The 17,890-nt window shown below is 26.8% G+C and overlaps 2 protein-coding genes across 2 annotated transcripts in view; one reads left to right on the top strand and one right to left on the bottom strand.

Moving 5' to 3' along the window:
* The first annotated feature begins 1,433 nt into the window (after positions 1-1,433).
* Positions 1,434-17,890, top strand: part of LOC126842392 (uncharacterized) — a 31,903-nt gene continuing 15,446 nt past the window's right edge. Inside the window, exons 1-6 of the mRNA XM_050579385.1 lie at positions 1,434-1,616; positions 1,703-1,732; positions 1,818-1,847; positions 2,217-2,273; positions 2,394-2,423; positions 2,528-2,560. Coding sequence (XP_050435342.1) covers positions 1,556-1,616; positions 1,703-1,732; positions 1,818-1,847; positions 2,217-2,273; positions 2,394-2,423; positions 2,528-2,560 — 241 coding nt within the window. The 5' untranslated portion in view covers positions 1,434-1,555. The remainder of the gene's footprint in view (positions 1,617-1,702; positions 1,733-1,817; positions 1,848-2,216; positions 2,274-2,393; positions 2,424-2,527; positions 2,561-17,890) is intronic.
* Positions 9,043-15,566, bottom strand: LOC126842405 (uncharacterized). The gene is made up of 12 exons (XM_050579420.1): positions 15,476-15,566; positions 15,349-15,413; positions 15,236-15,265; positions 15,094-15,123; positions 13,394-13,450; positions 12,072-12,101; positions 11,939-11,971; positions 11,377-11,403; positions 10,643-10,699; positions 10,468-10,500; positions 10,261-10,356; positions 9,043-9,386 (listed from the first exon to the last, which is right to left on the bottom strand). Exons 2-12 carry the CDS (start codon positions 15,407-15,409, stop codon positions 9,139-9,141), a joined length of 702 nt encoding a protein of 233 aa, XP_050435377.1. The 5' UTR covers positions 15,410-15,413; positions 15,476-15,566; the 3' UTR covers positions 9,043-9,138.

Genomic DNA, 17,890 nt, shown 5'->3' with positions numbered 1-17,890 from the left:
CAAGAATTTTTCATGGTATGTTCTCCTGGGCACCAGTGTCCATTTGACCCCCCATGACAATATAAGATAAATCAACCTACCAAGTTAGAACATTCTCTACTGCTTATGACTGATGATAGTTTAGAAAAACGATTAATGCTCTTACAATTATCATATTTTACATCTAAATTAGGCTATTTTATTTTATGTTTTTGTCCAAAGCATGAAGGATTATTATTATTATTTATTTTATTGAAATATTAACTTAAAACTGTTTAACTTTCTACACATAATAGGAACTTGCTACTTGTTAGGTACAAACATTACTATTAACATCAACATCATTGTTTATACTTAATCATCTGTCACTGGAACACTCTCTTAAATACGGATAAAAAATGCATATTATTTATCATAGTGTAATATTAAATATATATATAAAGCATAAGCAGTTTATAATTAAAATTATTTTTGGAATTTCTTTGGATTATTTTTAAAGATATAATATTGTACAGGTAAACGTTTACATAACATTTAACTTTCACGTTGGTTCCTATTGTTCAATATCAGAAATATTATAAAACGGGTTTCGCAGAAAATAGTTCAATTCAATTTTCTCATTGACTTTCTGAAAACCGAAATTCGCGAACAAGAAACGCACACCAGTTGTGTACTCAATTATTGGTTTAAAGACTATGTTGTCAAGTATGGTGGTAGTACAAACAATATTAAATAAACAAATATTTAAATGCTATAAAATTTTTGAATGGAGGTGTAAGTTACTATGTTTTAAATAAGTATAATTAGTGTGACTAATAATAAATATTAGTAGTCATTATTTGTGTATGTGAAATAGTATAAAATAGTGTTAAATGTTTTCAAATTTTAAACAAAAAGGGTACTATACAGAATAGCAGTGTGTCCAAAAACAAACTTTAACTTTTATGGGTACGATACGATAGTTATGAAATTAAAAAAAAATACAACGTGCACAAATTAAAATGTAACACGTAAGCATTGTCTGTATATTGTACACGCGATTTAATTAATAATGTAATAAATTTTCTTTTAAAAATAACTTAATGGTTGTAGTATTTAAAACAAATATTGAAACACCTGTGTACACAAATTTGTGTTTAAGTATGTCTTATTCGAGAATAATTTAAAAGCAATAAATAAAAAATGTATCAGACGTGTACAGGGTGGTTTTTTTTATCAAAGGCCACTCAATATCTGACTGAGTTTAACTAATAATTGTATTGTTTTTTCGTACAATGTGACCACAATTTATTAAATTATTGATTAAACACAGTGAGATGTCGAGTTGCCCACGATAAAAAAATCACCCTGTATATGTTAATTATTTAAAACTCAAACCAAAAGTGTCGCTTAATTTTTTATAAGCTATTATATTGTTTTGTATACTGAAAAATATATTTTAATTTTACTTCATTGGTTGACATATCGACATACCGACGTTACGACTAGTCGCATAAAATAACAAGCCATTATAATACATATTTTCTTTCTTATAAGTCATATTATTTGAATTGATTCAATTATATTATCCAGCACTATGAAGCTTCTTTGCATTTTAATAACGCTTGCTTTTGTAAACGTTTCGCCGATAATGACAGGTAATTTTATATCATTTTTACACGTACCTTTTCAAGATGGTTAAAAATCTAAATGGAAAAGTAAATAATTTAATTCTTCCTCATAGCGCACTATGCCAATTCGGTTTACATTACAAGTCAGTAACAAATTTTCTTACGATATATCATTTTTTTTTTAAATTTTATTATTTTTAGACATAAGTTTGAAATAATTTATTACAGACCAATACATCAAAGAGGTTTCTGATACAAGTAAGATACATTTTGATTTTCAGATGATTTATAAATGAAAAACTAGCTATAGTTGGTTTTTATATCAGTTCATAGTATAAATGGACGGGGTATATAGTTTCATTTTACCTGTATAAATACTAAATTGTAAAAGAAAATTTTAGAAATGTATATTTATAGTCAAAAGAGTAAAATTCCACTTATTTTTATAGAACATATTAGGCTATATAAAATTACTATTTCACAAAACACGTTGAGTAGCGTTAAGTTAAATAGTCACCTTAAAGCTATGTATATTCTTAGTCTGAAGGTTTTTATGTATAATTTTGTACAGTATAAATGTTTTTATCTGAAATTGTGTGTATAACTCTAACCACTATTTGCTTTTAGATCCTGCCGGATTGGAAACGGCCATTTCAAATATTATTAACGGAGATAAAACGATAGGTAATCATTATAATGTAATAAAAAAAATGTTAATTAGAGATATCTACTCAGTGTTGAAAATATAGTGTTAAAAAAAATTCAACATCATTAAATCATTAATATATCTTATGCTTATTTCAGAGACAGTTAATCTGATGTTGGCTGTACCGGGTAGTAATTTACATTATATTTTTTCTGACGTGTTTCCACATAATTGCTTGATAATAATAATTAACTAACTAATTTGGGCAAACATATTTTCGATTTAATTTCAGAAAAAGCGGTTTTCAGAATCACAATTGATCATGGTAAGCAATTGTTATTTGTTATATTTTGTTAAATGCTACAAATACTTTACACGGATTCTTATATGTATAGTATACTAATAATATATAAAACGGTTTTTAAAATTTTTTTTTTTGGTTTTCCCTATAACTCACACCTTCAATCGATATCCGAGTTCGATTCAATTCTATCCGAAAAAGAAATTCCTTAGAATTTAGATATTCAGCTCAAATTTAAGTAGTACATATTTTATTTTAGTTTGATTTTCATGGACAATTTTTCATGAAAAATGTACTCTCTTTCATTTCTCTGACAACATCAAACGTCGTCTATGATGACACTGGTTTCGAGATTTATTCAAAAAATAAAAATCATTTACAAATTAAAATAATATGAAATCCGTTAGTGAACAGCTTATTTTTCAGGTCATTATTGTCAGTTGTGTACATGTAATGTCTTCAAATTTACTCATTGTTATAAATTTATAAATTGTAAATATGTTTATAAAAAAAAAAAAAATGTTCGATACATTTCCACATAACTTGATAACATATTTTTGTTTTAATTTCAGATGACCCATTTATTACTAACTTACCGGGTAACCTATTTGTATATATTTTCAAATTCTACTATTTTAAAGTTCCCACTGCAATTAAAATGAAAATAATAAAATAGACACAATCTAATACATTATCATTTCTGTCCTACGAAAATATATATTATATAGATTTTTTTGTATTTCAGAACATATTGCCATAGCTGATCAGGTGGCATTGCAAGAAGCAATATCTCAAGTTACAAGTAAACGTTAAATCTAATATATATTTTGGAACAATTTTCAAAATTCATAATTACTTGGTTTTAATTCGATAAATATGTTAAAAGAATTAGAAGCAATAAAGCTGTAATATATTTTTTGATACAAGTCTTGATGATCGTTTGAAGTATAATTTAAACTAGTATATACATTTTTTATTTTGGTGTTTTTTACTGCAAAATAAATAAATTTTTTAATATTTTTTATAACACATAATTACTAAGGTTTAAGAAAATTCGATAAATATATTATTGTAGTTCAAAGTCATATACAATGTTATGTTTTTTGATACAAGTCTTGATGATGATTGTTTGATGTCTAATTTAAACACGGGCACACCATTTTATTTTGTTATAATCGGTGTTTTTTACATTTAAATAATATCAATTTTTATACAGATATCCGTGTGCCTCCACTTGAAAACGAAAGTAAGCAAGCATTTAATGGTTAATAGAAAATATATTGCTAAATTAAAAAACAAACCCAGTCTACTCCGTTCCTCTCGAAAATGGGAATAAAGGCGATTTTTGTCCAAAGTTGTTAATTAAACATTGTATAACTCTGCCAAGACAACATGGCCTATAGATATCACTATTTAACTAGTTGAATTAAATATGATGTGTTTTTTTACGCGTTAGTACCTTAAAGAAATTTCACAGAAACTGACAAAATGACTGTAAAATTAGGTGTCTATTCAACCCCAAACTTTGATAAGTGGTCTTAGTACCTACAAATTTTCAATAGTAATAACTTTAGAGCAATCATTTGAAATATAAAATGTTTCACGAAAAAACAATTATTTCATAAACAATTTTTTTTAAAACTGTAATTTATTTTATTTTTACAGATTTTGAGAATGATTCGTTGTCACAGCTTGGAGAAGACAGAAGACGTATAACAAGAAGTGTTACAAGACATTTACTTACCGCTGCATTGGGTAAATATAAATAATTAATATAGATTTGCATTGCTATTACTTTTAATTATAATTATATTGTTTGATGTACCATTCAAATAAACAGATTTATAGCTAGTGCAATGTCTTTTTAATTCGGTTATTTTCAATGATATAAAAAAGATTATTGTTCAGAACAAGAATAATACCTACTTAATGAATTCAACAAATAACTTTTCCAAAGTTCCTCCAGTGGGAGGCTTCTTTTTTCTGTCAATGTGCTCTTTGTAAATATTACATCTATTACGCTTGTTGTTCTAAATTGTATTATATTGTACAAATAAAAAATGAAGATAGCAACTAAAATCCATAACAATATATCAATAAAAAAAGTCCTGAAGCAAACTGCAGTTGATTTTTCTTAAATGTATTTTAATAAATTTCAATAAAAAAAAAGTGTGTTTTTTATGAGTAATGTAATTATTTTTCTATGATATTGTTGATACACGTGTATTGGTTTTTGATGTGAACAAAAAACCAAAGTAGGTGAAAGCCAAAATTGACAAGTTTCTAAAAACTATTTTTTTTTTATAATTTTTAAGATAAAGGAGAACCAGGATTCGAAAACCTTACCGAAATTTGTCGTATAATAGCTGTGGCCCGAAGTATACAATTCCCAGATTCGTATATCAAAACTGTTAGTGTTGATGACTCTGGTGAATCTTGTACGTTAACTTCACGAAATGGCAGATTCCAATACATGCCTCATATGGGCTATATTGTTGCGGTAAGGTAATGTGTGGACGTTATGAATGAGGTAGATAATAATTGATACTGGTAAAATAGACCATCATTCGTAGCTTGCTTTTCAAAAATTGTATCGCACATACCGTTGTTGTTTTACTTTAATAATATATTTTATTCGTCGCACTTGTACATTAATTGTCATTTAATTCAATGTATAATAAAATAAACTATTTTTTTTAGTGATAATTTTTTAATGCTCTCAATCACTTGTAATTGTATTAAATTCTGTCCATTGTAGCGCACAAAACCAAATTGAAATAATAATGAGTCTGAATTTAGTTATACTAATATTACACTTTTGAAGCTAATAAACGATTACCAAATTTTAAGCCGCTTTAATTTTTCATCCTTAAAATAAGGAAAACCCCTTTTAAAAAGATCAAAATACAGGTTGTCCCAGTGAGATTTATCAAATGAAAAATCTTTTGTTCTAGGGTTTTGATCTATTTTAAAGATTTATTTTTAAAATAATTTTCTACTCACTTGCGCTGTAACCATCAATTTCTTTATGGACCTTTTACTATCAAAAATAATTTGCTGAGATTTTTAACAGGTCGATAACTAGTTTTGGATAATTACATTATAAGTTATTAATGGTTAAAATATAATAAGGCAAGCGGAGTGTGGTTGAGTTATTTTTATCTGCACGCATGACTCTATTGCACTCCAACTCCCATCCTGCACTTCGAACTTAAAAAACATTAATAGGAAATATCCAAAACTGGTTGTCGACCAAAATTTTCGACAAGTTATTCTTTATAAAGTTTTAAATTCAACAAAAATATATATATAAAAAAAAAAAAAAACAGTTAAGAGCAGCACAAAATCGTGGTGTTTATAGTGCAAAATCTGGGGTCCGGCCAAGCCCATCCAATATAAGACCAATCCAAGCTTTTCAGTCGATTGTTCTGAGGCTGATTACCAAAGCACTGCGGTACATCATAACCACCTAAAACTTACATTATGATCTACGAGTAAACACTATTTCAAGTCAAATAACTAGCTTATAAAAAATGAACATTCATACTCGTAATAATCAAATAATATACCCATCAACGAATATAAATAGTATAGTATATATATATATATATATGAAGGGCTGCGGGAAAAAAAGATTACGTATTGTATCGTATTGAGTGACTAAAAATCTATTAAATTTTTCCCAACTAATAATTACAAAATTATATAAAAAAAAAATTAATTAAAAAAAAGTGTTATATCCTGTAGGTTATCGACCGGATCACAGTGAACTAATCTCCCGGTATATAATGTATATTATATTATAACGAATACAAATGTTTTATTCAAACATTATAATTAGTGTTGTAATTATAAAAAATAAAATTGTTTAAACCTATCTTTTAAAAAAAAAAAAATAATAATTTAAAAAACTCAAATAAGCGAGTCACCGTACGGTGCCACTGCAGGTGGCCAGTGAGTGTCGGCACCGCGCATGCGCAGAAACCAAAACAAGCTGCTCAGCGCCTGCGCAGACACAATGCATCCGACACAGAATTGTCGGCTAAAATATTTTCCGTTTTTTTTATAGCCCCTCTTAAAAATAAATATAACCTGTCAATATTGGCGAAACGATTAGAAAGGTAAGCGTTATTAAAATGCAGAGAAGCTTCTTAGTGCGGGATAATATTAATAAAACAATTATTCAAATAATATAACTTATTAGAAATATATGGGTTCTAATGGTTAAATTATGGTTAAATTTATGAACAAACAATTTAATTACTAACTAAACCAAGTGAGATAATAAGTGGCCCAAGATAAAAAAAATTACCCTGTACTTATTTGTTTTTTTAACTACTGTTTATGGTTTATCTCGAAATAGATATACTTTATTAGGATTTGTGTACACAATTGTTTTAATTTTTTTTAAAAACTGTTATAACATATAATTATTAAAAAAAAAAAATATATATTACATTTTTAATAGAATCCTGTGTACATTATTTAGACGATGTCTACGTTTTACATTTTCATTTGTACACGTTTTTTTTTTTATCAATAATTATAACATTACAAAGTTATAGCAATAGTTTTTTGGAAGATTTTATAATATATAAGGGATAATTTATATGGGAATTTTAGACAGAATTAAAAATGATTACCCAAAAAGATCTTTTAAACTAGATGCCCCAATTTTAAGGATGAACAATTATTGTGCTAGATACATTTAAATACATACACAAACCCAGAGTCACCCATGGAGGTTAATAGAATTGTTATATAGGCCGACGTCTAAAAATAAATTACCGTTGTGCACATTGAGTGTTTTTGTTCTATTATCATAATAATATTTGATATTATTACTAGAAATTATAAGTGGTACCTAAGAGTTCGAACCAACATAATTAACTTGTTTACAATACTATAAGTTATAAGATAACAGCTTAATATTATAATAAAATAATTCAGTAGAAGCAGAGTTCCTATATCACATTACAGAAAATGTGTCGATGTGAATCTGTGCATACTGGGCCGCATTTTTGTCTATAACTTTATAGTAAAAAAATTAAAGCTTTATAAAGTCATAACAAATGAACAAATAAATTAAATAATCAAACGCTAAAATATTTTTTGTCTACAAACTTATGTAACGGAAATCATATGTCGCCATGAAAAAAAACCATAAATCCCATTTTGACTTATAAGGTTTGGTGATACAAATTTTCAATATATTTAAAAATTTAGTACAATGTGTGCCAAAAAATCTTGGAAAAATGATTGTTGAAAATATTAATATCTTCTGAGAAAATTAGTGTCTTACCCATAATGAATCACCCTGTAGATGTGTGCAACACAAAAAAATGTTTTTAATTTTTCTTAAAACTATATTATATTAATACCAATAATTGTATAAATTGATAACGGCTTATTGCATAAAAGAATAAAACCCAAAACAAAGTGTGTGGACTTATGAAACTGAAAACATGGAAGGGTAAGAAATGTTTTCTTACTTTTATTGATGATTATGCCTGTTTTTCAGTTGTCTAGTCTATTACAAAACAATTGTCATGGGTTTGATTATTTTAAAACATATAAAGTTATATATATATACACTGTATGTGTATATTTTAACTTAAAAATTATCCACGCTGAGATGTGACAATGGACAAAAGTAGTTAAGTAATGTGTTTAACATTTTTTGTTAAGATAAAGGAATTGTGGTCCACTTTACTATTCCCTATACACCTGAAAACGAATAGTTTAACAGAAAGATTAAACAGAGTATTCGTAGAAAGAACTACATCATTTCTACAACAATCAAATTTGTCTTAAGAAATAATGCGAATAGGACTATCAATACATTATAATTATAACAAGACACCTTTTGAATTTTGGACTGGCCATAATCTAAATTTGTCCACATTCGAATTCTCAGATGTGTTACTTTAGTTACACATTCCTAAGCAACTAAGGCGCAAGTTAGATTCAAAATCGAGAAAACGTATACTTGTCGGTTATACAATAAACCGCTATAGAATATGAAACCATTTAACAAAGCCGGGATGTAATTTTAGGACATTGTATTATTTATAATAATTGTATTGTTCTACTCAACCATTGAAAGAGAAGAAAATCTTTTTTCTAGTAGAAAATTTAGAAAATGTTGAAACAACTGAAGAAAGAAAATATTAATGAAAAACCTCAAGACGAAGAAAACATTTATTATTTTAATGGTAAATTATAGTAAAGGCTTGGATTATATTGATACGTTTGCGTCCGTCTTTGCCATATTGACTGTTAGCACACTACTAGCACTAGCTGTACACAATAATTTCTCAGATAAACATCGTATTGTTTTGTGGATAGGTAGTATTAGTAGTGTACAATACACTACTAGTATTAGTATTTTAATATCATTTTATGCACTGCAATGGATAGAATTTAATAAAATCACAAGTGGTTTAATGTATTAAATAACACTAAGAGAAATTATTTATTATGTAAAACATTAAATTAAATGACAATTTAGATACAAGTGCGACATATACATATTGTTAAAGTCAAAATAAAAACAGTAAGTGTGATTTATTTTATTAAACTACTATTGAGGGTCTATTTTACTAGAACCATGTTATTGTCTCATACAAAACGTTATCCAAATATTCATCACCCACTGGACTTACCAACAAAATAGAGCCGTTATAAGGTTTGTAATGGAATCTGCCATTTAGTGAGGTTAAAATACAAACATAATCATCTTGATCAACTCTAGCGGTTTTTATGTACGAATCTGGGAATCGCATACTTCGGAGCAAACCTATTAGAATACATATTTCATTAAGGTTGGTGAATTCTGGTATTCCTTTATCTGAAAAATTATAAAAAAAATTGTTTTTAAAAACTTGACAATTTTAGCTTATATATACTTCTTTTTTTTTTGTTCAAAACACAGTTTATACACCTATATATGCAAAATCATGGAAAAATAATTACATTACACATAAAAAAAAAACTATATCATGTAAACTATTTTAATAAAAAATCTATTTAATTTTTATTTAAACAATTTTATACAATTTAGAAGAAAAATCATAATAAATTTAGTATTTGCAAAGAGCAGATTGACAGGAAAAAGAAGCCGCACTGGAGGAATTTTCAACAAAGCTAAATAAAGAGGTATTTCAAATTTTTTATTCTATATAACTAGCAGATGAGGATAATATAATTTTATTTAATGTGTGCTATTCTTATCTAATCTTGAATCTTTTATATATCTTGCAAAATTATTGATAAAAGGACATTGCAAAGGTGACGGATCAAAAAAGTTTAAAATGACAATAAATGATTAAAAATAACATGGTGTGTCCTACATGTTGTGTGAGCTCTATGCCTACATGTATTGTTACACTATTATTGATATAATAATATAATATAATATATTATTGACACGTTGATTCAGAAATCGTTAATGACGCCAATATTAACAATCTGTGGTAATTATTTAGAATATTTGGATAGAAAGTGTCCTGGTCTACTAGAAAGCAAACGACGGTAATACTTTCTTAAACATAGGCCGAATGTCTAGCGTAGCATCGGTTAAACAAGAATATAATATGATTGAATAATTACTTGTTGAGATGAAGTGTATAAGTTATAAGTGAATTTTTTGAATAGTACATCGAATAGAATAATTATAATTAAAGGTAAATCTAGTACAAGTCTACAAAAGTATTTATATTTACTTATTGCATTGATAAGTACAATTTTTGTAACATATCCCATTATTCTTCGTCTATCTTCTCCAAGCCAAAACAATGTGCTACGATCATTATCATAATCTGTGAAAAAAAAAGTTACAGTGTAATAAATAAAATTAAAAAAAAATGGTTAATTAGCTTATAAACTAGGACTTTAGGGCTATTTACGTTATTAATTAAATGGTTGCTTACTTTCGTGGTGGCCAAGGTCAGGCACACGGATATCTGTATAAAAATTATGAAAATTGTTTAATATTTTACACTAAAAAACTCACAAAAAAGTTTGATTATATTTTAAATAATCATAAAACTTAATACCTAATTATGATTTTTGAAAATAATGTGTGTTAGACTTTATATTATTTACTTGTAACTTGGAATATTGCTTCTTGCACTGCCTTCTGATCAGCTATGGCAATATTTTCTGAAATACAAGCAAAATAACATACATTTTCTTAGGTCAGGAATTATAATTTAATAGATTATCAGCCGGTTTCACCAACCATTGTTAAATACACTCTTAACACGAAATTAGTGAACAGTTAATTTTAACTTAACATCTGGTTAAATGAAATAAGTTTCTCCATAACATTATTATTATTAGATTCTCTTTGTTAAGTTAACAAAACGTTAGTTGGGTTACCTAAGCGGTTACCTCGATTCCAACGTTTTCATTGGTTATTAAGATATATGATATCTGATAAGCGATTGTATCATTTAATTTATCAGTTTGTTATTATATGATATTTTATTTTACTTTATTTTAACGTTTCGGTTTAAATAAATAATTGATATATAATTGTTTATTACATTGTAAAGATAGTTCTATACCTTTCTAAAAATAGTTTGTCATCAAGTTGATAAAAATAACTTAAACATGTTTTATTACATTTTGTTTATTAAAACACTTTAAGGTAAAATATAGCACTTTGAAAAAATACTGTATAATATTATATTTTATATTAGGAAATTATAATGTACCCATATAAATCAAATAAAAAAAAATCACATGGTACATAAAAAAAAACCGTATAATATATACTTGTGTAAGAAACTGATAGTGTCAGTATTAGGAGTATAAAATGTATACATTTAGATTACCTGGTAAGTTGATAATAAATGACTCGTCTAAAATTAAAACAAATATATGTTATCAAGCTATGTGGATAATTAACTATGTATTTATATACTAATTATTTGCAAATAGTAAATTTGATGACTTTGCATGTACACAAATGCCATAAATGACCGAATTAAGGGGCTGTTCACTAACGGCACAACAGGTTTTAATATTTTTGTAATTTGTGAAATACTAAGTATATACCTATTCAATTTTTTGTTAGATTTTAATTACAATTTTTTTTTTTAAATAAATCTCGAGACCAGTTTTTTCATAGACGACGTTGGAAGTTATCAGAAAAATGAAAGAAAGGACATATTTTTCAAACTAGAATTTTTTCAGTGAAAAATTAATATTTTCTATGTAAATAAACGGAAAAACGAGAGGTACTACTTAGATTTGAGGTAGAGATCTAATATCTAAGGAGTTTTATTTCGGAAAGACTAACATCAATTGAAAGTGTGAGCCATCGGAAAAAAAAATTAATTATATTGGTATATAAGAATTTGTGTAAAGTATTAGTAGTATATAACAATCGGTTACCATGCTGAATTGTGAATCTAAAATTTGCTTTATCTGAAATTAAAACGAAATTATGTTAAGCCCAAATAAGTTATTGATTATTATCAAAAACTATATGAAAATACTTCCAATAAGAGATAAAAAATATTATTACCTGGTATAGCCAACATCAAATTAAGTGTACCTGAAATAGAAATAATATAAATCGATGAATTAATGATTTTCGATATTTTTAAAACACTTTAATTTTTACACTTTTTTCGAGTAGTAATCTATATATAATTTTAGCTTCGATGCAGAGAGGCGAAGGTATTGGTTTTACTCTTATGTGTGTTTTTTTTATCTGTATACACCGTAACTTTTTAATGCTGAACCAATTCCTTCAAGTAGCAACTCTACAAATCACAAATTTCATCTAGTTGGTACTTTGGTGGTTGGGGGGGGGGGGGGGGGGGGGGGGGTAAAAGTTGAAAAGGTTTACTTCATTATAGTCGAAATTTGAAAAAAAAAAAAACAGTACGAGGTTTTAAGTTACAAACTTTACTGGCTATAATTTCGAAAAAAAAAGGTCGGATCGAGTTGAAAATTATAAGGAATATTTATTTGGTATGTCCGCACACGTCAGTTGTATCAAATTTAAATTAAACCCATTTCCCAACCCCCTAGAGGGGGTTCGAGTTTTTTTAATTTTTTAGCCGTAATTTTAGGACCTTTCAGTTAAAAATTGGCCAGTATTTAGAACTCATACGTATTCATAACATATTAAACGGAAAACAAATTCGGCACTTTAGTTTTTTTTTTTTAATGCCGGAAAACTGTGTTTTCGCAGATTGCGTATATTTTAACAAAAACACCTAAAATCTTAAAAAAAATTTATCAAATCATTAAAACAATTTTATGTAGATCTATGCAGAATGATATTGTTAAGTTTTGTGCTCAAGTACTACTTTTGACTTTAAGATTTCACAAATTCAATTTTTTTTTTTACTTAAGTTTTTTTTTTGGCAGAGTAAAATGAAAAACAGATATTAAATTGCATTAATTTGAAAGTGATTTTATCCGAGAGAACTAGTACAGTTGAGTATAGGCTTAATGGAATCAAAGCAACGAGGGAACGGAGAGGTTACAGGTCTACAGGAATTATTATTATAAACAAAAGTGATAAAATTGAATACAATTTCTTTCAAATAAACGCTTTGATGCTTACTTGTAAGTACAGAACCTCAACTTAATACTTTCTAACTTTGCTGGGTTATACTGTGTTTATTTTGGACTATACTGGCTTGAAAATACTAACTACCGATTTGCATCGAAGCGTTTTTCCGAAAATGATTTTATAACTTTCAGATTTAAAAATTCCTGTAAACCTGTGACCTCTCCGTCCCCACTTATCCCCGGCCCAACTATGCTTCTTCCTCACTATGCCCCGGCCCCACTGTATTGGTTTTTTTATTTTTATTGCATAATAATGATTACCGAACGTTTTATTTCCGTTAATTAAATTTAAAATTGCAGTTTCCAGTCCATCGCGATCTATAAGCAAAATAGATGGTTTTAGCTATACACAAAATTTCAAATTGAAATCATATTCATGTATATAATTATAAATAAAAATGTTTAGAACAAGAATATACATAACTATAAAATTACTATTTAACGCTAATCAGCCTGTTATGTTAAGAGGATTGAATGCGGTCAGTTATGTCGACGATTTAGACCCACAAGTCAGACAAAATTTCGACTACATAGGATGGCCCCATTTAAGTTCTTTAGAACAATACGTGTTCTTTGGCAACAATATTTATGTGGTTTAATTGTTATGGAGCCGGTTTCACCAACTATTGTTAAATACACTCTTAACACAATGTTATTTAACAATTCATTTAAAATTAACATCTGATTAAATAAAATAATTTTCTCCATAATATTAGTATTGTTAAATTATATTTGTTAAGTCAGCAAAACGTTAGTTGGGTTACCAAAGCGGTTACCTCGATTCCAACGTTCACATTAACTATCAAGATATGTGATAACTGATAAATTATTGTAATATTAATTTGTCAGTTTGTTATTATATGATATTTTATTTTACTTTGTTTTAACGTTACAGTTAATATAAATAATGTATACATTATTTGTAAATACAGGCAAGATAATCCTAATAATATTATCTTAATTATAAAATATAATAAATTATGATATACCTATAATGCAAGTCTATGTCATTCCTTTGTTTACCTAATCTACCTACATAAAATAACTTATGCTTACCTAATAAAGAGTTATCGTAGTTGTTATTTCTACAGTTCTCTAAATACTCATTATAAAGAAGGTCCTCATCAAATTTGTAATATATTATTACACATTACTAATATACTCAGTCAACAAAAATTATGAAACAATTTCTTAACTATAATAATATAAATATTATATATATAAGTCTACAATACATTTTTATATGCCGATTTCGGGTGATAAATTTAACAGTTTGTTACGGCTAACAAATCGATGAAACTCAATTTTCATTAACTAGTTGTTAAATATAATTAACAATAAGGTAGGTTCCTAATAAGTGTAGGTGAAACCGGCTTTATATGTTGCAAATTTCATTTATTTAATTACCGAAAACTTATGTCGTAAGACAAAAAGAAAAGTAAAAAGACACTCTATGCTCTAGATGTACACACACTGGTTTAACACTTGTACTTGTCAGAGCACTAGAGTATTACGCATTTATTTAAAAAACACGTAACCTATATTGATGACGTGGTCATCATATAACACTTAAATATTTAAATCAAAATCGGCTTCCTACATAAATTATTGTATTGTAGCCAAAAAACCAAAATGGCCAATACCCATAGAAAAAATTATTTTAATTAAACCTTGAAGCTTGTACAAAGTAACTGGTAAATAAATTAGCATGGTCGAAATTGATTAAAACTTATTTTTTCATTAAATATTATTTATACAAAACTCCGTTTAATTATAGGAATAGAATTTTTGAGTATAAAATACATAATGTATTCGATTTTCTATTACAATTTAGTATCTTTACTGAATAATTTGGTATACTGGTATAATATACCCCGTTCACTTATATTCTGAACTGATATAAAAACAAACTATAGCTTGTTTTTATTTATAAATCATCTGGAAATCAAAATGTATCTTACTTGTACAATAAGCCTCTCTGATGTGATTGGCTGTAATAAATTATTTCAAACTTATGTATAAAAATGATAAAATTGAAAAGAAATGTTATATTGGTACTGTAAATTAGTATGAAATGTAATAGTATGAAAATTTGGTACTGACTTGTACTGCAAACCGAATTTGCATATTCCCCTATAATGAAGAATTAAATATTAAATTTTCTATTCAGATTTTTAACTCCCTTGAAGAGGTACGTGTAAAAATTATATTATTACCTGTCATTATCGGAGAAACGTACACAAAGGCAACCGTTATTAGAATACTGAGAAGCTTCATAGTGCTGGACAATAAAAATGTAATAATTCAAATAATATAACTTATGAATATAATAGCTTGTTTTACTTTTTGTGTTACAGCGATTTCCTTGCAACTATTCGTAAGGTCGGTGTGTCGATATATCAACCAAAGAAGTAAAATGAAAATATAATTTGCAGTATGCAAAGCACTATAATATTTTATAATAAACTAGTGCGACACTTGTGGTTTGTATTATAAAATAAATAACGTATACAGGGTGATCTTTTTTATCGTGGGCAACTCTATATCTTACTGTGTTTTATCAATAATATAATAATTTTTTTTTTATATATAATGTGATCTCGATTGTCCACAAATTAATATGTTCTTAATATTGAACATAGTACCCCCCCTCCCTTCAAATTAGTTTTTATGATAGCAATTTCAATAATAATTATCCAAAACTAGTAATTAACAGTGTAACTGGATATACAGTGTATACTTGATGCGTTACCATTTAAGTGTCAAAAGTTGCAATAGAAATAATCAGTTTGAAAGTGGTAAGGAACGTAAACATTATAGGAAACTTAGTGTCACATTATATGAAAACACTATTAAAAAACAATTAAATTATTTAATCCCAGTGAATATTAAATGGCCATTAATAAAAATCACCCTGTACATTTTTTACTTGTACTTTTTTCTTTTACCTTGTATACATAGATGGTTTAATACTTTTTTTTTAACTGTTACGACTCTTGTTGTCTAGAAAAAGACAAAACAAAATGTTTTTGCTTTAAACATTCGATTTCTAATAAATTCCCGAGTATAATATTCAGCCAACGCCTACGTGTTACACAATTATTTGTTCACATATTTTTTAAACTTCAATAACAGCTACCGTATCGGCTATGTGTACCCATGAAAATTTAAAGCCTCTGAGAATACATAACATTATATCATTTCACCTGCATGGAAAAAAATGGGTATTGAAAAAAAGTTTTACAACGAAAGCAAAAAAATAAAAGATAATGTCGTTTGTTTTTGGTTCACTACTATTCTGTATTGGTTATTTCTAAATCATATTTTATTACTTGATACCATTTCACAATATATGATTACTATATATATATATATTTCACGTACACAAATAATAACTACTAATTATAATTGTTATTATTACTTATGATAAGTCAAACCAATTAAATTTGTTAAAAAAACAATAACTTTTATTTTCGTAAAAAAATTCCAACTTTTTAAGAAAAACATGCAACATTTAAATATCTGTTTAATTAATATTGTTTGTATTACCGCATTATTATACAATTTCAAATTATTTTGTATAATATCATATTTAACGTTATCATTAAATTATCACTTCCTTGGTTCACTATTATAAACACAATATATAAAGATCCATTTATAATCTTAATATTTTAATTTGTACTTTCTAACGTTTATACTCACAACTCTTCTCAATAAATGTCAAAGCTCAACTCTTGTTTTTAATATAATTAATTTTGTTACGTGTCACTACCACAATAACAAATTCAAAGATAATAATGTTGTTTTTTTTATTCTTTACTTGTTCTACACTAATTTCACATTTTAATTACACAATAACCATTTTCATTTTAGTTTTTTTCTAAAACAGTTTTATAGAGCCACCGGTCGAAGGAAATGTATAGTGGTCATACTTAGATTTATTTTGTATTTGTAGTCATATACCTTATGATTGTAAACATAGCTTTCACGACGATTTAATGGTTCTCTAGTTTTAGATGACAGATGAAATAAATTTTATTCTAATGAATATTTTTAAGGATTTTTTTGTTAACACGTTAACTGTCATGAATAGTGACGGCGATCCCATTTCAGTTATTTATCTTGGCATTTAAAGTGTTAAATTAATTTATACTCATTTACGCTCTAATTGTCACCATTTGTATTTCTCTTAAATTTAAGATTTTATAAAGCATTTTGGTCGACAACCAGTTTAGGATAGTACCTATTAATGTTGTTTAACTTTTAATAGCAGGATGGGAATTAGAGTGCGATAGAGTGCAGATAAAAATAACTCTACCACACTCCATACTCACATTATACTTTAACTTTAACTACTTTTAACTAAAAATGTATAAATTAATTACCTAAAACTAGTGTTCGACCAGATAAAATTCTCAGCAAATCATTCTTAAAATAAAACAAACTTAAATAAGTAAAACAGCTAAGTTTCTTAAAGAAATTTGTGATTATAGCGCAAATAAGTATAAATTAATTTTTAAAAAAAAATCTTAAAAATATTCCTCCGAACCAAAGTTGTTTAATTGGTCAAATATTTCTGGGATACCCTGTATTTTGAGCTTTTAGGTGAGGTTTTCCAAATTGTAAGGTTAAAAAAGTATAGCAGCTTCAAATTTGGTAGTCGTTTTTTAGCTTTAAACGAGTAATAGTATTACAACTAAAATCAATCGAATTTTATTATATAATATTTACAATTGAGGTATTTATTTTAGGTAA

Source organism: Adelges cooleyi, unplaced genomic scaffold, assembly GCF_023614345.1.
Source record: "Adelges cooleyi isolate 19-005CV unplaced genomic scaffold, UGA_ACOO_1.1 ACOO_flye_CR_arks_rails_tigmint_CR_PRNA_519, whole genome shotgun sequence".
Taxonomy (NCBI): domain Eukaryota; kingdom Metazoa; phylum Arthropoda; class Insecta; order Hemiptera; family Adelgidae; genus Adelges; species Adelges cooleyi.
This window is presented reverse-complemented; position numbering and strand designations above follow the sequence as displayed.